General features: G+C 37.2%; 1 protein-coding gene and 1 long non-coding RNA gene across 2 annotated transcripts; both read right to left on the reverse strand.

The window, feature by feature from the left end:
* Positions 1 to 1,164: 1,164 nt before the first annotated feature.
* On the reverse strand, positions 1,165 to 3,195 carry LOC139132529 (uncharacterized). Its single transcript, XR_011552342.1, has 4 exons — positions 3,026 to 3,195; positions 2,598 to 2,658; positions 2,037 to 2,130; positions 1,165 to 1,468 (listed from the first exon to the last, which is right to left on the reverse strand). It is a non-coding gene; the product is annotated as an uncharacterized lncRNA (long non-coding RNA).
* Positions 3,196 to 3,457: 262 nt separating this feature from the next.
* Positions 3,458 to 13,534, reverse strand: LOC139133577 (von Willebrand factor D and EGF domain-containing protein-like). Its single transcript, XM_070700310.1, has 10 exons — positions 13,458 to 13,534; positions 12,954 to 13,134; positions 9,888 to 9,968; positions 9,432 to 9,776; positions 7,581 to 7,829; positions 5,713 to 5,939; positions 5,020 to 5,344; positions 4,575 to 4,733; positions 4,026 to 4,320; positions 3,458 to 3,525 (listed from the first exon to the last, which is right to left on the reverse strand). The coding sequence occupies exons 1-10, from the start codon at positions 13,532 to 13,534 to the stop codon at positions 3,458 to 3,460; spliced, it is 2,007 nt and encodes a 668-aa protein (XP_070556411.1).
* Positions 13,535 to 23,183: the final 9,649 nt, after the last annotated feature.

Genomic DNA, 23,183 nt, shown 5'->3' on the forward strand with positions numbered 1-23,183 from the left:
AATAAATTTTCTACAAAACAACCTACCCGAAGCATAAACAATTTATTCTGATTACTGAATATAAAAAACTTCACGAGTTAGTTGAAAAACTGTTACAAATTCCCTTTTAAACTTGGACGGGCATGATTGGCCTTTGCATGTTTTCTAACGCATCACACAGCTTAAGAAATTAACGGGTGGAAAATCAAACACCAACAGATTTAAACATTAGAAATTCTGTGAAGATAATGATACATCACTCACTAGGTTACCATCTAATATATCATGTTCACACTCTTTAAACTGACTTAGATATGATTTAGATAAAATACAGAATTTACGACCCTTGAAGTTTTGGACGGAATGTATTACGACATTTCGTAGATTTAGACACGACCTCTCAATCTGCCATCAATTTTAACTTCCCATCGATGCTGAAACTTCTGACATTCGTGGCACAGACATTCTAAAGATAGCCTTAATGACAAAAGATTCAAGATTTTGCCTGTACTGCGTTCAGCCGAAGTGCAATCGAATTTATCGTGAAAAGACTTAATTCATAAAGTCTGAACAGCTTCTTGATGTGTAACAACAGAAAGTATTATGATTGAACACGATTGGAAGTAATTTGGGATAATAGGATAGTGAACTAATTCGGTATAATCTGCAAATGGAAGCTCATCTGCTTTTGTTTTTAGGCAATACACTTTTTCTATGAGCCACTTTTGAGAAATTTGAAAAATATGAAGATCAAACTCCTAAATTAGTTCCAATCGTGTTATTGAATAAATGACTTAAATCACCGAAAAGTTCAAAAAGTGAAAAATATTTTGATGGATTTCACATTATCATGGACATATTTGATGTATCAATTCCAAAGGAAATATTTTTTTTATTCTGGGAGTTAAATGGTCAAATCGTTAAGCCGAGTAATATCTCCATGGCAAACATACGTTCAAATTGCTGTGATTGGTCCATGCAAAACGGCGACAATAGTTATGAAGACACTATTGTTCGGCATTTACAGATCTGTCGCTGTTGATAGGAACTTTTTATTATTCTCCTTATACTAGTCAAGATCTGATACGGTTTTAATTGATCTTGTTCTCAAATAACATCTGTACATCAATATTGCTGCTGTCTATGATATATAAAATCTAAATGTTTCATTTCGTCGATCTTGCAATTTTTCTGCTCTTACATAAGAAGTTACGCATCATGATACAAATTGACACCTGCGTAGAGATGCTTTCGAGAAATGCACATCCAACTGCACCAATCTTTCATTAATATTCCAAAAGCGTTAGTCCGGTTATATTGCTATATTAGTTTACTTGCTTCATTTTCTTTGCATGTATAATAGTCGGTATGAAGACTCTGAGACACTAGATCCATTACTGTCTACGTCTTCCAGAATCTTACTTTTCGCCGAGTTCCATGTTACTCCAGTCTATCCGCAGAACCAACCCGTGCCTTCTTCTTTCCTTTCCTGTCATAATAGAAAGCATATTACAAATAAGTGAGCAGTAACTGGATTTTAGGGAAAGTATATCGTACGGAATTTAATGTGAGATAGCTGTTGTCTTTGTATAAACGACTGAATAATGATGATGTCGTATGGTGGAGTATTTTTAAAGGATACATACTATGGCCAACTTTGCTTAAAGACGTAAGACTTTTAAGAAATAGGTTTACGTTTTTCAAAAAAATTAACATATTGCAAAATACAAACTGCAAGGACAAATGGTATGAGTGCAAATGCCTTGAGTCATAATAGTCCTACAAAAGAGAAAATACCACACATAGTGATGAAAGGATTGTATTCTTGGGAAATCTAAACACAGCCTCTTTCTGAACATCTGTTCATTCCGTTTTACACTAAGGAGGTTTCCCATTCTGAACATCATTTCGTATGATTTAAATATCCATGCTAAATCGATTTTTATCACACTCGATACTGGTGTATGATCATATGCGATCATCTTGGCTTTTACTTATCTGGACTCTAATGTATTCTCAAGGTCTGGAATTATATAGGGAGATTGTACGCTACTTACTTCTTAACACAGATGACGGTGACGATGATAACGACCACTACAATAGCAAACACAGAGCCAAGAACAGTGCCAACAATTATCCATGTCTTAGAGCCTTAAATAATGGAATGGTTAGACGTTGTTGAATCAGAAAATTTCTAAGGTCAAGATAACACGTAACTAACTCTTAAAGTTTGCCCGGAACTCGAAGAGTTCAGAGTTCAGTTCAGTTCGGTAAGAGTTCAGCCGTGATACTCGTACTAACGAATAATGTGAATACCAGCAACACTTGTTTAAAATGGGACCAAACAAACATCATTACAATGTGTGATCTATTACTGAAAGTAGACGCTACTCAGCAATAAAATGCCTTCTGCATCGCAGGAAAGAAATTTCATGAAAACTTGCATAAAGGATATACGGTAAATGTACATTTTGGGGAAAGTTAGGTGTCCTCCCAAGCTCTAGTGACTGTTAATCATTACGTTAACACCAGCAGCTTCCTTGTCTTGCAAGGCCGTGATGGGGAGAGGCAAGAGTAAAAACTCGTCTTTTGTGAGGTATAATACTTTGATTATATACCTTTCTCGCAGGCTGGATCATCAAGTTCATAGCATTCACCATCTACAATGCAGATATCTGTCTGTACAATGAAAAGGCACATAAAATGTTATAGCCACATAGTAATATCCCTTTCTTATGACGATTTCACGTAGAATTTTACGGAAGACATCAAAGCCATAAAAAGCAAAAAAAATAATATTACTTACATAAGGTTATTTACATTGTTATAAAATGCAAAAAACATCGATGAATAGCACTGTACATTTCCATATCATTCCGAGCATCCACAGGTTCTACTTTCATAATTGTACGTAGATATATCATTATCCAGCGCGCATATTTACCATGCAAGCCCCTGAAACCTCTTTTTCATTTAAAAGAATCTTTGGTGATGTCGGAATGATTAAAAACGAAACAAAGTGAAATTTTGAAAAAAAGTATATTACCCTTCGAGAACAAAACCCATAAGTTCCATTGCATACGTCACAATTTGCATTGTAAATGATTGCCAGAACTCTGTCACTTTCCAGAGTGCCATCGTTGCTGATAGAGATCAAGGCACCAACTGGCTGAGGGGCGCCATTGGCGTCCCTGCGTCGTCTGCTGCCGACTTCAATAGGACATCCCACTTGTTCGTATGTTGCGTATGTAGCAGCGACCGTCTCTGTATTCCCCCAATAGTGAAGTCAGAATCAGATATCTTGTTGAAAGGTAGAAACAAAGTAAACTTATGAGTGGCAGCAAGTTCTTCCAGTGAATCACAAATATTTACCAATTATCAAATTGATTGCCGTACAATGTCATCAGGCCCACGATTTCTATGCAAAATTAAAAGCGGCTTCGGTAACTTTTGGCGATTAAATGAAGTCATTTTGTTGTCAGATGTTGAATTTGTGAGTCTCACACTCAGAGACATCAATGGAAACAAAGTACTGTATGCGGCGTGCTGATTTGGGATGATCATACCCCACAATGACTGAATCATTGACGGAGCTGATATTTTCTTTGTGTCAGATGTAATCTGTGCATAGCATTGTCGATAATTCTAATGAGTTCATCTGGCTCCGTATTGCCCATTGGAAATGATTTTACCGTTTTGCCATGTTCTAATTCTTGTCACATATAATAGACTGTTATTGCTTATTAGAACTTGTATCTTTTGAAAATTGGCTAGAGAAATTTATGGGCAGTCATTGGAAAGCAAAAACATATTCCAATGTCAGCGAGCAGATTTTAAATTTCAGTCTCATAAATTAGACGCCTCTGAAGTCTTTATAAAGGAAAGATTATTTCCTTGCGTCACTTCTTTGAAAATGTCATTACATGCAAATACAAAGGGAGAACATATCATGCGTACCTCTACAGGAGTCACGTGACAGGTCAAAACGTCAGATTCTACGAAGTTGTCACCGTAGATAGAAACGTGATCGGTGCAATTCTCTTCACTTGAGTCGCACAAGCCTCCAACTCCTGAGGTGTAGATTTGCGGCGCTTCCTGTAAATTTGTTGAGCAGTCTGTCCCGCCAAGTCCTTCGGAACACGTACAGGTACCATCGGCGCAGTTTCCGTGACCACTGCAGTCTGACGGACACATCATGCCCAGTATCGACCTAGGCGGCCCAAGTGTCCCACCAGAGCTGCCACTTGCTTCCCAGAAGGTAGTGTTTTTAGTCAACACCTCTTCACACTGGGCAGTCATTAAGTCTCTTGAGACCATTGCTTGTGACAAGTCGTCTAAAACCTAGTTGAGTATACCGGTACAGAAAAGGTCAAGGGGTCACAGAAATTATTGAGGGGAAAAAGAAAGCAGCACAAAACTATGGCGTAAGGAGTATGGACGAGGGTCGACAACCCTGTAAATTCAACTAGTATAACTTGACGACTTTTCGACAGATCCGATTTCAAGAGCACTACTGTATGATACTATCAGGTGACACATATGTGAGAGATCAGCATCAGCTCTTCGCCAAGAAATAAGAAAAGTCTTACTCTTACCTGAATATCAACGGTACATGCATTTATAAAACCGTCGACTTCACTATCATCAAGAGCATCTGCACAACTTCTGCCAATTTCGGAGTCCTTTATTTGCCTGACGCATTCAGCATTAGCATCAGCCTCTGTTATTCCTGACGGAGTTGGCCAACTGGGAACCTTAAGAGGTGACAAAATGATATAAATTGGACACTGTCTATAAAACAGAAAGATCACGTGCTAGTTTTAATGCTAAATTACTCACTCTCTATTCGCACAGTGGTATGCCTACGATAGCAAATAGTTGTCATCAGTATATGCTTTTAACGTCAGTGAGCTATGTATGTTCGCCGTTATACATTCTTTTGTTTATCGCAAGCAAATTAACGTAGCCGTCCATCTCGGTTGTTTATAAACAAATTTTAATGTCCATACTTTTGAAGTTCCTAAATGTTTGTAACATTACCTCGAACTGGAAATTCTCATCATACTCGAAACTTAAGTCATCGTCCGATGCTGATGTTTCACGCTTTTGGATATTCACGTTTCGTCGTCTTCTTCTCGCGAGTTCTACCAGTATGAACTCATAAGTGACGTCACAAGAATGAGCAGTGCAACTTCCTTGTACCTGACCAGAATCAAATGGTCGTCCGTTATCCTTGCCGTTTTCGCACTCTTCCTTCGGCCCGGTATTATCAGAGTTGGCACTACAACTGCAATACACCTGGCTTAAATTACTCTGTTCAAATGTGCTAAGCTCACCATAAAAGAGGTTTTGTCCCGCTTGTACCCTGTTTACAAAATGAATGAATCAATGTCAAGAAATTACCATAACAAATGATTACATTCTTCATATGTACCTGCATCAAAATTTGGTATATAATTCCATAAAAAATCAACCGTCCCCATCGCTAGGCCGAATGAACTGAACAGTCTCTAAGTAACATCAATCAAAACGATGACACTACTTCTGCAACTTCGGAGGACATCCGCTCGGAAACGGTCTTTCAATGTTTGGTCCTTAGGCTAGGGCTCTGAGTTTGTTCTATGTTTTCAATGTCGCTCGTTCTTTGTACTATTTAAAGGTAAACTATATACTTTTGGCATCAACTAAAATGTATGAAAAAAGGAAGATACTATAAAAAGTTTCTGTAAATACCTCCATGAGTTTGAAAAATCATGTACAGTTCCCCATCGCCTGGTAGGAGAGTATACCTTTGGAGATGCACCAACAGGACCGTGAAGTAAGTCATTGCTGTAATTGTTGTCGTAGCTTCCACATAAGCCCAAATTCTCCCATCCAAAGTCGTCAGATCCAGAAGACAAATACAGATTAAGAAAATCTGTGCCCTGGATTTCCAAATAGGCACCAGTTGGGAAGTAGATCTGAAATTACGTCAAGTAAAAATGATCCTGTTTTAATATAGTATTTCACATTTCAATTTTGTACTCACATGGTTATCTTGATGGAACTTGATGGGATTACTTGAAAACTTCCATCATCAAACTTAAATTATGACGAAAAAATTTTGCGTAAATCTTCACTTCACTTGATTTGTGACAGCTTTAAACCTTTAAGATCATTAAGTAGAGAACCTTGTGTGCTGGAAGAAAATCACACTAATGTTGATATGAATTAGGAAAATAATCGCAATCATACCAATCCATAATCCAATGACATTAGGTCAGAATTAGTAAGACAATAGTTGTAAACAAAGACACAAAACAGCACAGAACAGACAGTAAATAGACGGTACACAAACAAAGTCATATTCATGAAAGAAAGATATATGGACCTCTGGCCAGAAGACCAAGAAGTGATGTCAGGTGTTTCGAAAATAGTAAGCGCATCCTGACCCACATGTGGCACCCGCCATATATCAATCTGTAAGTCAGATAGGTAGTTGTCACTAACTAAGGCTCAATGTCACCGATGCCATCAGCAATCATTTGCCGAAGAGAGATATTGTATTTATCTACCAGCTTGCGATACCTGCCAAAAAACGTTCGAATGTAGAGACAAGTCTTGCTCTGGTATAACCTTTATTTAACAGTTTGTAAGAGAGATGGCCATGTCTCTCTACAAAATCACCATATGAACTGCATGCTCGAGCATATCGAACAAGCTGGGAAATGTATACCCAATAAGCTGGTGAGAGTGGAATATTACTTATGAGGTGTGGAAAATTGATTATACTAAAGTTGAAATCATCTCTCTTGTCATAGAGTCATAGAGTCAAATTCAAGTAAAATGTCCAGATATGAAGCAGAAGAGGTCGTTTCTGTGGTTTCTTTAATCTCCAATTCTGGAGGATAAATCATAGCGAGATATTTACTGAATTCAGAGTTATTCATTGAAATAACATCGTCTATGTATCTATATGTTAAATTGAAAGTTCTAGCTACAGAGACGTCCTTTTTCTGTTTGATTAGGTTCTGGATAAATTCTGCGTCGTATGAGAACAGAAATAAGTCGGCAAGCAAGGGAGCATAGTTAGTGCCCTTAGGAATTCTATACACTGTTAGAAAATGTGTCCTCCAAATTCTACAAATATGTTGTCAATGACAATCAGCTTTAATTATTTTATCTAAGAGTGTAAATCAACGCGCAATGTATAAAATATCCCCAAATATCAGACAAATTAATCTGACAAGGTAAAAAGTATACTTCCATTCGAAGTGTCTGCAATATGTAAACGATTTCCAATGTCTATTTCGCCCGCTTTGACTAGCGGAAAACTTCCTATCAAAAACTTATACAATGGTACATTTAAAATGATTCTCCTCATCACCGATAGTGATGGTTAGCCTCGGTAAGAAGGTAAGGGTTCTTATCTTTTTATAGGAATAAGAGTTAGTATATAAATTAATCGTTCTGAAACTACAGATAATGTGCGCTAACTACGGTAAACATGCCGCTGAACCACAATCGCATATTTGCGAATGGCATTTCTGTGTGCTCAATAACTGATACGTTACAGAGTAATTGTTGTTCTGAATAATATTTAAAAACGATTTTATCCCTACCTTATAAATTCTCCCGCTATTTTCCCTCACCAGTCTAAATCCTGGAGTCAGGGCTCCATTGACGATAATCTTGATGACTAATGGTCTGTATTCTCGCCAGTAGGAATACTGCTGCCCTTGCCAATCATAGTTAACAACCCATGCGTGAGTCGTTCTGCATCTGTCAACGATTATTATGTCGTCTCCGGCTCTAGCAGCAACGCCACAGTTGCACGCCACGCTTCCACAGGGTGTCAGTCGTGTTTGTATCTGCACATGCCAGAAAATAGTTAGTGCACCTCTCCGGGCAATCCCCAATACGACAGAAAGTCATCAACAAAACAACAGAGGTGCATGGACAAATTGTCTCTTTATAAGAGGGAGGTAATTGAACAATTATGTAATACATCATATGCCGTTTTGCATGTGCCTAAAAGGTTATCTATTGTGGTAAAATATGATGCTATAGCTGCAATATACCTTTTAAATACTGTCAGATTACGAAGTTAATCACGGCATTTGTGTCTTGGAACTTAAAAATGGAAAACAGTTGCTGAAGTTCTAACTAACATCGAAGTCTAAATGTCTTTCAAAAAGAGTGTATTTGAATCCGCTATTACCTCCAAGGGGAGAAATGCGTGTCGATAGAAGATGTATTCACCAGGCAGGTAAACGTCAAAATATCTGAAACAAAAACCATAAACGTCAAGAAGGATACTCCGTGTATGGTACTACAATTAGCGGTAATTTGTTGATTTTAAAGAATAAAAGCAAAGCTGTCCGGACGTTATAGTTGATATTATTGATTCGGCAATCAGTAAACGTGGAGTTTAGAGGAGGTACTGTATTCAATGTTAATACTGTGGCGTTAACGTTGGACATTTGATAAACTAAAATGACTGTCACATTTTTACATAAAGTATGACAATCCTAGTGCTTGTTCAAAGTAATAGATGAAATTAAGCTGCTTTTAGAAAGTGAGATTTGGAGAAAGTTTAAATTGACATTATTTTATGAAAACGATACATGATTGTGTGTGGCTTCCTACTTCTCTTCCGTTGAATTACTTCATTGATTAAAAGTACCGTTGTACTTACAGTCCGTCGAATGTGGTGTAATGAGGGTCACCTGTAGCACTACATTTTCGTGATCTTCTATCTCGGTCGTGCGTTCGAATCTGTGTTAGAAAATTAAGCACCATTATTACTTTTGCCTATGTAAACAACTATAATACTAGCAGACCAAACGTTAGCATTGCATTGAGATTACATTAAAAATGTATTTGTCATTTTGAAAAAAGCAGAGTAAAACATAAACAGAATATCATGGGTAATAGTGATTCAGGTAGCGAACAAAAGTGTGATATAGGGTACGCTATTAAACTTAAAAAAAAGGTTTCTAGAAAATAAACATCTTTGAATTGATACCTTAATTAATCATGGTCTGAAGCGCAAAAGTGTGCTCACTAATGAGGTCCTGATCGTTGCTACCCTATGGCGATATAAGAAGTCACAGAAAGAAATGAATGTCTGAATATGTATACCATCGAAGAAGAACGATGCTTATGCAAAATACGAACAGCTTTTTTCGCATCTTTTAAAATGTTTGTGTTGTTTCTGTAAACATGTACATGCCCACAATCTAACAGACAATCACAGGTGATGCCTAACAGCACATGAAAGAGGGCGATTGTAAGATTTTCGTCCCATAGTTTATTTTGCAAACAACAACTAATGCAATGTTATACGATTTAGTACGATGTTGAATGCATATTATTGAGGTGATTTTGTCTGCACAGTACTGTGACGCGCACGCAACAAATGATGCAAATAGGCATTCACTTTTAGCCAAGCGTAAAATGTCAGTACATACCACAACTGTTTTCTTAATGTTGTAGTCGTTCCATAAAGCAGCTTCTTGAGTGCGTATTGGCAAAAAGTCCAAATACACCTCACCATCGCCGTCGCTGAAGAAGTCTCTCTTTGCTTTCACTTGCACTGCAAAGGGACCATTCGGCTTATCAGATGTCATGGTAGTTCCACATTCCTGCTGCACGACAACGTCCACATAGCTTCCAAATTGGCCAGACCTCTGTGTAACAGTGACTGGTATCTTTACTTCACAGTTCGGGGTACACAATAAGGGCACCGTGGGTACCAAATCGAAGGACGCTATGCCATCATTCTCGTACACGTCGATAACGTCAGGTGCATTGACCTGTTATGAAAAGATTATGGATTTAAGACATGACCGTTTATTCCAATATTCATGATTAGAATTATTATGTGTAAAGTTTTATAGCGACTGTGACAATGAAATTTCACTTACCTCTATTCCAGCATAAAATGATGTGCTCTGTTTACGTTCAACGGATACCGAATTCTCAAAGATTTCAACTTCACAGCGAATCTGCAAGCAATAATTACCGGTTTTGTATTAGATTTGTTGTGTGAAAATGATTCCTTTCATTTCAATATTTGAATAAATCTTCCGGTTACTCAGAGAGAGGATGTATACTTTTGAATTGTCAACAATAATGTTTATTAACATGCAAAGTGTAACTTTCCTCATACCATGTATTTTCTTCCAAAATAATTGTTTGTGCATATTCTGATAAATTGTATAACCTAATTGTATACACTGTTTATTGTTTACTACCGAGTCATTTTATTCAGAAAGTAATGGATTAAGAAAACAAATCAAAATAAAATTACACTGGGAATAAAGTAAAATGACAATAAAACCAAAAATAAACAAAAATAATACCGGTAATACATTATTTTAAAAAGAGTTTTAAAAATAATCGAAACAAAAATACAGTGAAATAAAATTGAATGCATATTAACAATGACCAACACTTGCTGTTATTGTGTATCATAGCGTACATACAGGGCTTAAGCGACAATCGACTCACTCATAGGCATCCATACACAATAACGAAACCGTAAATCAATTTGAATCGACGCTAACGTTCCTCCAGTCTGAGTTTAGCGCCACCAAAGTTTCGATTTGGAAAAGGAAGGATCACGGACGTCAACACATCATCATATATCAGTACTAGTGGCAACATTTTTGTGTTTGGTTTCCTCATCGGAGTACATGGCTTTACCGGGCTATGTATTTAAAGAGGTTTAAGCCAGAAAGATCACAAAATGGTGAAAACTGTAACAACATGATGAAGAATGTTTCACCATGCCTTCGAAGAAAAGTTAACCGGCGAAGGTTTGTTACAGTCTTAGAGTAGAAAATATTGTAAATATTTCGACATAGGGCGTGGAGAGGAGCGGAATGTGCACTTATTGAAGGTATGTCATAAAGCTTTGTGTGGGAGCATATCTTTTTACGATTTTCCTGGCACTTTGCTCATCTGCATGACCGGTAGAATATAAATAGAAACAATGATCCCAGAAGCTGAATGTTTGACTTATCCTTTTAGCCACATGGTAGTAAATGCCCCGGGAAGAGAGCTGCCAATTTCTTTGGTCATTAATCAATATACTGACTGATTAAAATTTATGAACCCAGCTGTCTTTTTGTTCTGCCGATTCTTGCCTACACCTGTGAATTTGAAAAGTATGATTGTTGTTCCCACTGTATAACAGCATAATATTAGATATAACAGACAAATATTGTTGTATTATGTATATATTTAATTCCTTTAATTTTTAAACCCTTGGTCATTAAATTAGGATGATATCTCAGTCACCGGCATGTTTTCTATGAATTTGCTAACTAGTGAAAACACAATTGTATCGATGATTTAGAAAAAAGTTGTTTTTCTTGCCTTCTTACGTTTAGTGTGGCAGCATGTAATGTCGTTATTGTTGACAATTATACCGTATTGATCTTTTATAGAGATTAATCGATCAGCCTGAAGACCATGACCTTTCCCCTGTAGCCTAGGTCGTAAAATCAATCTTTCGTGAGTAGATGTTTTAATGCGATTCAACTATACTGCATTCACTGCGTTCAGAGTGGGTTGTGAAACCTTTATAAAAGTCAGGAATTAATTGGACAGACTTGCTGTTGTGAGCACTTTCATCTAATGTTTAATTCGCATAACGACGGTACCTCCGGAGGAGCCTTTCCAAGCAGTTATTGAACCAAATAATTGGCGCTTCCTATTACAAATAAAAGCGGCACTTCAAGCATTACGAGGAAAATTTATTAATTAAAAAGGCAATATAAACGAATAAGTAAGATACTGTCGAGGAATTTTTGTTGATAAGACAAACGCCGGATCTTTAAGATAAGACTTGTGGAGATAGAACAATTCCAACTAGGAAATCCAGTCCGACCCTCATGGGTTGAATTGCCGAAACAAATAACGTTGCATGAATTAACAAAACTCTGGACTCACGTAACGTCGGTGAAAAAGTCGTTCTGTTGCGGAACAGAGGTCGACGAGACGTCCGACCTCGACAACTACAGCACAAAGTCGAACTCTTTTCAAACGGGCACGTGGGAAAAAGAGACGACGCCCAAATAATCAGGTGACACCCAATAGCAAATCCCATTGGTCAAAGCGTGACAGGAGGCTTGGCCATTTCTAACCTTGAGCAAGTGAAGTGATATACTCACTTAGAATCAACAGCGCATGGTAACAGTCTTACATTAATAAGCGCAGTCAGAATATTGAATCCAAAGTTATTAATATTGCGATAAACATAAAAACAGTAGTATAACAAGGTAATGGAGAATTTCCATCATACAATTGTGGTTTTAAAAAGAAAAACCAACAACACAGAATATACATTAAATAAGTGTGAGCTCATGATTACCCAATTTGAATAGAACAATAGTACCAAGCCCTAATTTATATCATAGTCATAAGTTTCATAAAAATGATAGTGACAAACTCGATATAAAAAACAAACACCACAGTACAGATAGACAACAAACAATGCAGATGTTCACTTGATGATCACATTCATTTCACCAACCAAGGGGCCCCATATTACTACGAGGCAGAATACAGGAAAGCTTACGGTGGAAATGTTACTCAAATAAAGTCGACAAATTTCGTTTATCGTTATCTTCATGAATCCATACAAAACATTTCATGAAAAATGTCATTCATGCTGAACAGCCAAGTGTAGGCATAGGCATTCGATATTATGATCATGAACATGGGCCATAAATACTGCACTTACGATAATATATGCACTTCAGTGAAGCTATGTGCATTCTGTAAGTTTATGTAAGTATACGAGAGCTGTTGTGCGCATTCTCGGAACGTAATAAAATGTTTAGTGTCATGAGGAGTTTTTCAATGGGTGGTCTGAAGTAATCATGAACATAAATTAAAAATCTGGTCCAGCCAAGGCTCATTTTCAAATAATTCTGCCATGAAAAAGTTATATAAATGCATGCAATATAACTCAGGTTTCAGACCTGGGATCCCATTCTTCCTTCCAAGTATGTCTGCTTCATCGTTGATCTAGCTGTTGAGCCTGAACGAATCTCATCAAACACAACGTTATCATCGATGAACCATTCGAAGTGCATAGACACGCCTTGGACCGAAGAGTAATAATCGATATCACAATGAAAACTTATCTCAGTAGCTGTTTCACTGTAAGACAGGGCAACCTCTGCAATATTAAGGAAAGAGTGGCTGACAACTCAGAGATAAACTTCAAGGAAATCACATTTTATGAAGAAAGTTTACTACGATATAAGTTACTCCCAGGCCATTCGCTCAATATTGATGGGAATTGCCGGTCAAAATTTCTTATGCAAATGGCTGATCGAACCGTTTATCACATTACTTAAGAATACTGAGTTTACATCGTGACAAATATACTTTGAATTCATGCAAACGAATACACTTCAATCTGACTATCTGAAGGAAAAGTTAATGCAACCTCTTTATTCAGAGTAAGTAACTCAACTTACGTGTTGGTGTTGTCAACTCGGGCCTCGTTGTTGAAGTACACCAGTAGTCCCAGTAATGAGGACCGCCGTAATACCATGTTGTGTACCAACATATTGGTTGACTGCAAACGAAAGATGCACATAAGAGAAAGAACAGAAACTTTCCTGTTGTTAGCATCTTGATCACTTTTGGTAGTGTGGGCAAGCACGGTAACACCACAAAGTGATTATCGAGGCCGTATTTACATCATTGATCGCCTTGGCAATAGGTAAATTATTTCCTCAAATAGCCGTACAGCTGAACACAATAGCTTCACAAAGAAGTTACTATGGTATGTAATCTCCTGCCACGAGAAAAAAATCCCTTGTTTGGTCTTTAATATTCGATGCTTACTATTGTTATTAAGGTACGTGCTTCTCAGTGAACAAAACACACAATTTTATTTATTTAAAATGGCATGTGTAATGGATGTCTTTTTATCGACGAAACTCAAACATGTTGTCGAACTTTAGCAACAACTAATACGCATATTGATACTTGGAGACAGGGCTCGAAATTAACTTTTGTCCCCTGGTAGTCCACTTGGGCTACCATTTTCTGAAGTTGGTAGCCCAGTGACAATGCCTGGTACCCCATGCATATTTTGGTTAGGGATATTGTATTTCATTAACCAGACAAGAAAAAGAAATTTTTCAAGATGCTGCCCATGAAGTGAATTTTATAGTCATTCTTTCACACCTAATACCCAAATGAAACAGGTATAAGCCCCCCCCCCCCAAAAAAAAAAATGTTTCTGGTCCTTGACATTCAGCAAAATTGATGCGGCGACGAGGTTTTCTTTTCCCCTTTTTTCTTAACAATGCTGGTTTGGGCACTATTGATTCAACAGTTATTGTCATTTATCACTGGCAGCATAATATTTCCGTTTTCTGTTTAGTAATTTTAGACATGCAAACAGGGTTATCAAGGGTAGCTGTACTGATTAGCATGTAAACACAAAAATGCCATGAAGCGCAGGTTCTGAAATGATGCAAGCGGTGACCAGAAACGGTCTTTTTAGGCCCAATGGACAGCAGTGATAATCGAAAGTTTGGTGACCTATTGACAACTCGCTTCATTCTCAGAGTTGTATGAAAAAGTTGATAGCCGTCATGACAACGATCATGACCTTCTGAACACGTCAAGACTAGACATACTGTAGCTGTGCTAAAAATAGACGATGAGCTTTCTGTAGGGAGAAGACATATTGTCCGTGATTGATACATTGTGATCAAAATACAATGAAAATGCGTTTTCATTGGCCATTATTTCCTGTTCCTGTCATCGAAGAACATCAGTTAAAGGGGAAGTTCACCAAGGATGAATTTTACATATGTGGTAGTTCTGTGGTCATTTACCAAGGAAAAACTATTTTCACCATTTATAACTCGGGCAATTTTTTACAAAAACCGATAAAAATGGTACAGGAAGTTGCCCATGTAATTTGAATCATGGGAATAAAGCCCCAAAGTTGGAGCTTGCATCATGTAATATGGAAGAGACCATCTTCGGACGGGTATGACCCCTACATTGTCCACTCACAGTAACACAGTACAAAACAGCAACACAAAATCTGACAGTGGACAGCTTATTATAGTGATACTCAGTATAAACAAAAGTTATGTAAATACACACAGCCTGGTTTAAGCATGGGTGAGTGGACAATGCTATAACCATGGGAAGATGGTCCCTTCCATATAACATTATGCAAGCTTGGCGCTTTTTCCCATGATTCAAATTACATGGGCAACTTCCTGTACTATTTCTATCGGTTTTTGTAAAAAAAATAAGGCAAGTTATAAATGGCGAAAATAGCTTTTCCGGGGTAAGTGACCACAAAGTTAGCACATATGTAAAAATCATCCTTGGTGAAATCCCCCTTTAAGATATTGAAACTTTGTTGCCAAGTTCCGCCACACGGTTGTCTTTGTAACTTGCATAACAAAGTCATAGTCTGGCCTTACTTGACCAAACTGGATTTGACTGCAATTTAGCTCATCCTAAAGTGACGGACCGGACATGGCACGCAAGTACTGACTGAATTTTATGTCCCGGTCTTTGGTAGTTCGTGTGGGCTACCATTTCATGGGGTTTGGTGGCCCCAAGGAAAAGTTGGTAGTCTGTGGACGCGAACCTACCGCTAATTTCGAGCCTGTGATGCTTACAGATTTTTTTTTATTTTTATTTATTTATTTTGCACAAAATGAAACATAAAACACCATAAAATGAACAAAATTGTGCATGGATTACACAGAAAAGTCTAAAAACATTTCTACTGTGGTCCATATTGAAAAAAGACTAACGAAACAATGGAAAAAATACAAAATGAGAAATCCGACAACAAAGAGTAAAACAAGCACTTCCAAAAGATTAGATAACGGACTAAAACCCTAGGAAAATCTCACCATTGATTAAATGAAATCTCTCCTGATGCGATCGACGTAAGAATCTTGCAAATGTCCTTTTAACTTTTTTAAAAATTGTAATTGGAATCAATATTCCTTATACTACGTGGAAGGCAATTCTATAACTGCGAATCTGAGTACTGAAAACTTGTTTGAAATAATTTAGCTCCTTCTTGGATAAAAACTGAGTTTTTGCCAGAACGTGTATTATAATTGTGTACATTTTGTGTGCTAATACAATTTGATGCTGGGTAGGATGGAGCTTGACCCCGTATTATTTTATGCATTAGATTCAGTTTTAGATACGACACTCTTTGCTCTACACAAAGCCACCCAAGTTTTTCAAAGTGAATGCATTGTTTACACAAACGTTCATGAAGAAATTCATTTAACCATGAATATATTCATATAATGCATCAATCTGGCAAAAGTAGTACGAGGTAATTAGCGGGCAAATGAGGGTTTTCGGTCAGTCATGCCACCGAACATTTTCCAAAAGGTACATCGTAGTGAGACGATATCTAGGATATATACTTTACGATTCTGTCTTATTTATGTTTTTTCTGTTTTGCCTTTGATATCAATACAAGTAATGTAGAGTTTGAGTGACTTGACACTTTGTACTGCGTATGACGTTGCTGGTTTCGGCCGAGTTGATAGGGTACTGAAAAACTTCAATTGAAGCTATTGATTTCCGTCCCGAGAGCTAATGTATCTAGTCAGGGTGATATCGGTCAAAACATCTTCTGTGTCGTAATATTGTCGGCCTGTATGACAAACATTTCGATGAGTAGATGTAGTGAAACGAGATCACTATAACGCTAAAACCTTAAATGAATAACCCTGAACGACTTCACTCCTGACATATTGTACTGCCAGAGTTGCTGAAAAATTTGTTCCTTGCGCAATGTAGATCTTTATACTCTACAGACAACTGCTCGACATTTCACACGGATAAAATGTTTCCGGTAAATTTGTATTAATACTATCTACCAACGATGCACAACTTGTATCTGAAGTTCAAAGAGCTTTGATATGTATAACAGACTTAAGTTTTCACATTCTTGATCACTAGGAGTGTGGGATCGTCGGAATGGAAAAATCGATCTAACACTCATAGAAATCGTCCCATACTGTGTGCAAATGAATACATACGAAAATGGTACACTATTACACGAACTCTGATTGGATAATAAACGGCCTTTCGCTCCGTGTGCAAAATATTATCTAATGGTGCGATGAGCATCACACATACGGAAGCAGCTGGTTACAGTGTAGTGGCAGACGGCAGCGTTATCACAATTTGATAATGGTATCGCGTCGTTGGTGACAGACTGACAAATAGACGGTCAAATTTTGCCAATAACAAAAGAATATAGGCCACTTGGAACATATCGCCAATTTTTCCTGATGGATGTCTGGTCCGGAGCATAAGTTGAAATATTTGCAGTGAAACTCGGCACGGAGTTCGTGTCAGTTAGGCGGAATGATACATGGCTAAGAAGTAGGATAGACAATTATACACTTCGAATAATCATTTAATGTCATCCGTGCGAATTTATCGCATTTTGGGCTCATTGGCGATATGCTGTCTCATACGAGCGGCAGGCGAATGTATTAACGTAAACAAAAAATCCTCAACTCGAGTGGGAAATCTGATCTCAAGTCCTTGGGAATGTGGAATTTTATTAGTCTCATGTAAGATGTTAGTCAGCAGACCTGCGACAGTTCTTGCTTGGTTTAACATGACCTTCTGATGACCTTAAATGCCAGGGTCTGCGTGGGGATTCTTCAGAAATTTCTGGCGTTCAGCCATCGTCTTACAGATTCAAAATTATTACATAGCTATGTCACGGTACTTTTAGGCTTAATGATGGGCCGTAAGAGTGGAAATGACATTGATCAGTCAACTTACAAAGGACTTTTCAGTCCCGAAAATAAGTGGAAAGACACAAACTCATTTATCATAAACTTTAACTAGCAGCCAAGGGCTTTTAAATGGAATCCGTATGTGCATCAACACTTTCGTCATATGCCAGCATTCGAATATGATAACAAATCTTTGAAGACGAAGTCTTACATGTTCATAATTAGGCACGATAGTAAGAAAATTGTACCTCTGAAGATGCAATTGATATACTTGACTCTTTTGTAGACAAAATTTAACTCCGTTGTCATGCACACAATGTACAATCATTTACACGCCGTCGGTCGTTTCCGCCTCTGTCAGCATGACCACACACTTAATTAAAACAATAGAGCACTACATTTTCAAAGTTGATATAGTAGCATAAGAATAGAGCTATGCTCATTAACACATCCATTTGTGTATTTGTAAACAATGCCTTTCCTCCTACTTCTTACAGTGGGTTAAAATTCGGTGCCACAACTCAGTGTATGAGACGGACACATTGCATGTATAAAACAAACGATTAGGGAGACTTCAGTTATTATGGAAATATAGAGTAATTTTCATATATATATATATATATATATATATATATATATATATATATATATATATATATATATATATATATATATATACAAACACATAATTATACGCGCACGAATATAGTGCATTCATACATACATATACATACATACATACATACATACATACATACATACATACATACATACATACATACATACATACATACATACATACATACATACATACATACATACATTCAAACAAATACATGCGTTCGAACAAATATGCATAAACACACTACACATACATACGTATGTATGTATGTATGTATGTATGTATGTATGTATGTATGTATGTATGTATGTATGTATGTATGTATGTATGTATGTATATGTATGTATGAATGTATGTATGTATGTACAGCTGTATTAGTCTGGTGCCGAAACCCTGATTTTTGGTCGAACCCAAAAATTTCGGCCCCACAATGGTTCTCGGTGGTTTCTGTGTCTTCAAAGCCTACTGAATCAAGATCTGCATGATGCCACACTGCATCCTTAGGCATTTTAATATATTCAAGATGGCCGCCAAGATGGCCGCCAAAACATGTAAATGGTAATATCTCAGCTCTATGAAATGTTATCAAAGTGATTTTGGTGTCATTTGCCAGATAAACAGGGCCAAGGAATTCATTTCTTTCATTGCCAAACATGTGCAACTCTTAATTTGCATAAAAATCCAAGATGGCTGCCAAAATCACCTCCAAAACAGGTAAAATGCCATATCTCAGCTCCATGAGAAGCTGTTGGAGTCATTGTGGTCTCTTTTGCCAGGTAAATGGGGTTAAGGGACTCTATCTTTCATTGCCTTATGTGTACCATCCTTAATTTGCATAAAAAGCCAAGATGGCTACCAAAACGACATCCAAAAACAGGTAAAATATCATATCTCAGCTCAATGAGAAGCTGTTGGAGTCATTTTGGTCTCCTTTGCCAGGTATATTGGGTCAAGCAATTCATATCTTTCATTGGCTGACATGTACAACCCTTAATTTGCATAAACATTTGCATAAAAATCCAAGTACCTGTTTCAGTGTGTAAGGAGTCATATCTCAATACACTATGCCACTGATTTTGGTGTCTTTCGGCATGTTTTACAGGTCTTTTGTTATATTTGCTATAAAATCAACCATGAAAATCTGAAATTGATGCTTACAACCCAAGATAGTTGCTAAGCTTGTTTCCACAACATATATCAACGTATATATTAGCTGAAATTGCATCCTAGAGACTAATACAGTATATATATATATATATATATATATATATATATATATATATATATATATATATATATATATATATATATATATATATTTCCGAGTCCTAGCTGTCTCCAAACGAGTCTGTATATAAAAGTTTGCAGTTGTATTACGAAAACGAGGTCCTATATATATAAAATTTGTGCAGCTATATCAGAACGATGCCCAAAATATACAAAGTTTTGCAGTTGCATCAAATCGAGGCTGAATGTAAATGTTTTCAGCTGTCTCGAAAGCGAGGATTTGACTACGTCTGACCTGCAAGACAATGTAGAGTTGTAGACCTTGTAAGAGTTGATTCCTCCGATCGACTCATATTACTTCCTAGCTTATACTTGAAGTTGACAGTGTTGACAACACTTCGATTTAGACAATATGTCTACTTAGTCTAATGCCAATGTGTCAACGCAAACCAATGTACAAAGTTATTCACAAAATACCGTGATTTACGTCCTTGTACATCGTACGCTTCGCTATTGCCCGAAACATAATACCGAAGCGTACGATGAACGAGGACATATATACCGGTATTTTGTGAATAGCCTTATTATTATACACCCTTTTATTCAAATTTTACTGGAAAAAAATCAAAATTAAAGCGTTCATAGGACGCCTGTCGCGTTGTGCACTGAGCGATCATGAGCTAAGTGTGAACGCGTTTAGCGCGTCCGCTGGGCGCCCAGAACGAAATTTCAACCAGCACAACGAAGTGCATGTTGTAGAAATCGTATAGTTAGCAGCATAATTTCACTACAGTATTTTGACTGACCATTAGTCACTTTCTAAAGTACTGAATGTTTGAAAGTATATACTTTTAAAATCTTTAAATGTCAAGTCCTGTCTTCTTTTTCCCCGTGTTGAAGTACAGGTTTGTGAGGTCAAAGGTCAGGGAATTTACAGTACGACAAAACCCCATAGATCATAGACGCCTTTGAAGGCTAAAAATATAAATTGCGTTTACATACTGTAAGATAAGCTACTCAGATACATATTTTGACAGGGCCTACGTTTGTGTCATGATCTACGTATTTCACATTCATGTCAGACTGTACATTGTTCTGCTTTACAAAGCACCCATTTTCGCTGAAGTGACTTTCTTGAAACCGAAAGCCGTTTTATCGGGACCGGTTTTGTTGTCTTGGGGCCGCAAAGTGCCACGCATGGCACCTGGCTTAACTTAAATTCATGTGATTATACCAACAAGTGAATTGACAACTGCTAAAGATATAAAGAACGAAGATGTATGGGCGTACAGGCCTACGGACTGTGTGTCAGATAGAAACACTTTAAGGTAGCTACATACCTTATAGACACTTTCTGATTTTTATTTTTTTCTAAGTATTAGAAGTTCCAAACGCCAATAAAGTATATATTTTCTGAAAGCCCTGATATTATAACTGCGACAAAATAAAAATTTGAAAGTGTCTATAAGGTGCGTAGCTACCGTAAATGAATAAAATGCGTGAATTATGTCTACAGCGAAAAGAATGCTGTTTGGTGATTCATGCGAGATACGGCACGACGAGGAAAGATTGGTTTTGTTTATAGAGTACAACTCACAATCCCGTGAAAATCGAAATATTTGTTGAAAGGTATAGAGTAAGATCGTACTTGTCCAGATTGCTTCGTAATCATAGCCTTATGGAGCACGTATCAAAGTAGTGTTTGCATTAATATTGGCGGTATTTACATAGCCGAGGTACGTGTTGGTCATGTAATTACATGGCGAAATTTTTAAACCTTTTCATTTTAGTGCTACCGTAATTAAAACTACTAACTGATTAAATGTAGCATTCAAGGTATTTCATTTCGATGGCACCTTAATGTCCATACTGTCTGAGAGAGGGAATTGGTAAAAGCTTACATGTAGGTTGTTGTACAGTAACAGTTGCCTTTTCAGGTATGACAATCATAATACAGTTTACAGAGCATGACAAATGCATACTTTTTTAGAATGCACACTTGATCACAAAGTGATAGTATCTAAGGTTTCTCAACGTGATACCAGTACTTCATATTGCGATCAAAGGATGCATTGTAACTTAAGAATCAAAGGTTATCAATTTAGCTTAACTCAAGTAAACTTCTGAAGACAATCTGCTCTGTGGTTTTTCGAGCCGCAAAGTGCCACCTATAGCAACGGATTTATCTGTAGTTATTTTCTACTCTCACATAAACAAGTGAATCGGCAATGGCTAAATGCATATTGAATGAGGTTTTGTGGGCGTACAAAGCTACGGATTGTGCCTCAGATAAGCTGTTACAGTATACTAGTAGCAACAGTTTAGACGAAGAAAATCATGCATGAATTAGGACTACAAGGAAGTGTTGCCACGGACATTTTATTGACAACGGTTTGAAAGGAAAGCCATTTGGTGATTCCCACGAGGTAAAAGAGATTTTAAATAATGAGAAAAAGTTAGTTTCCTCTTGGAGTACAGTGATAAATGGGCCAAAAACTTGTTAAAATTTCTTCGTGCCAATAGCTTTATGAAACGCGTGTTTACGTAGTGTTATATAAATATTGGCAATATTTACTTAGCTCAGGTTCGTGTTGGTCATGTTATTCCATAACAAAATTAATATTTTTTTTTTCATTTTCGTATCACTACTAACTTATTCAACATATTAGTATGGGTATTTCATTTTACTCGTGAAGGCACCTTAATATCAGCACTTCCTGAGAGAGGAAATTGGTGACACGTTAGGTTGTATAGTTGTCGCTTCACGGATGAAAATCACAAAACAACTTACTTAAGCGCAACATATGCGTACTTTTCGGAATGCTCTCCGATCTGAAAAATACACAGCCAAGGCATGAACAATCTCCAAAAGGTAGCAAAGCATGTTACTCCAAGCCAACGTTGACACAAGCAAGATGCACTTTAAGCATTAACATTTCCCAAATAATCAAAGCGTTCATAACATGAAAAGGTCTTCTCATTCTTCCCTCTTATGATTTATGTAAAGGTCTCATTGAAACCTTGACGCCTTAGTGACATAGCTCTACTTAAGCATAAGAACATGTGAAGAAATGAAGCTACTTGGGCTTTAAGGTGGAATGTGCCTAGAGGACAGACATTCGGACCTCAAAATTCCATAAATTTTCATAAATCGTGGCATTTAGAGATATATCTCGACAGCATTGCTCGGTTTTATCAATTCAGTCTATCGAGGAAACGTCATCCAGTGACTAGTTATTAGAGCCCATATTGTACTTGTGAAGAAAATTCAAAATACTTTGTTCAAATTTGATGCATTCTTCATTCAGGACTTTGTCTTTTTCGGGTCTTTGCACAATGACCAAAAGACGTACAGAATCATTGTTTTTATATCTGCAAGAATTGTGTTGAGTGTTTTCTGCTTTTTCAACAGAATGACGACTTCGCACTGGTGAACAGAAGTGTCCACGCGACCTTCGGTAGCGGAGCGTCGATAAAAGTCGCCAGCTTGAATGTTGTTGACAAATCAACTGGTGAGGTGACGGCAGCTAAGCTTTATTTATCTAAAACAATGCAACAGCTGCTTTTGACCGAAAAGACGTTCA

The sequence above is a fragment of the Ptychodera flava genome, chromosome 5 (assembly GCF_041260155.1).
Source record: "Ptychodera flava strain L36383 chromosome 5, AS_Pfla_20210202, whole genome shotgun sequence".
NCBI lineage: Eukaryota > Metazoa > Hemichordata > Enteropneusta > Ptychoderidae > Ptychodera > Ptychodera flava.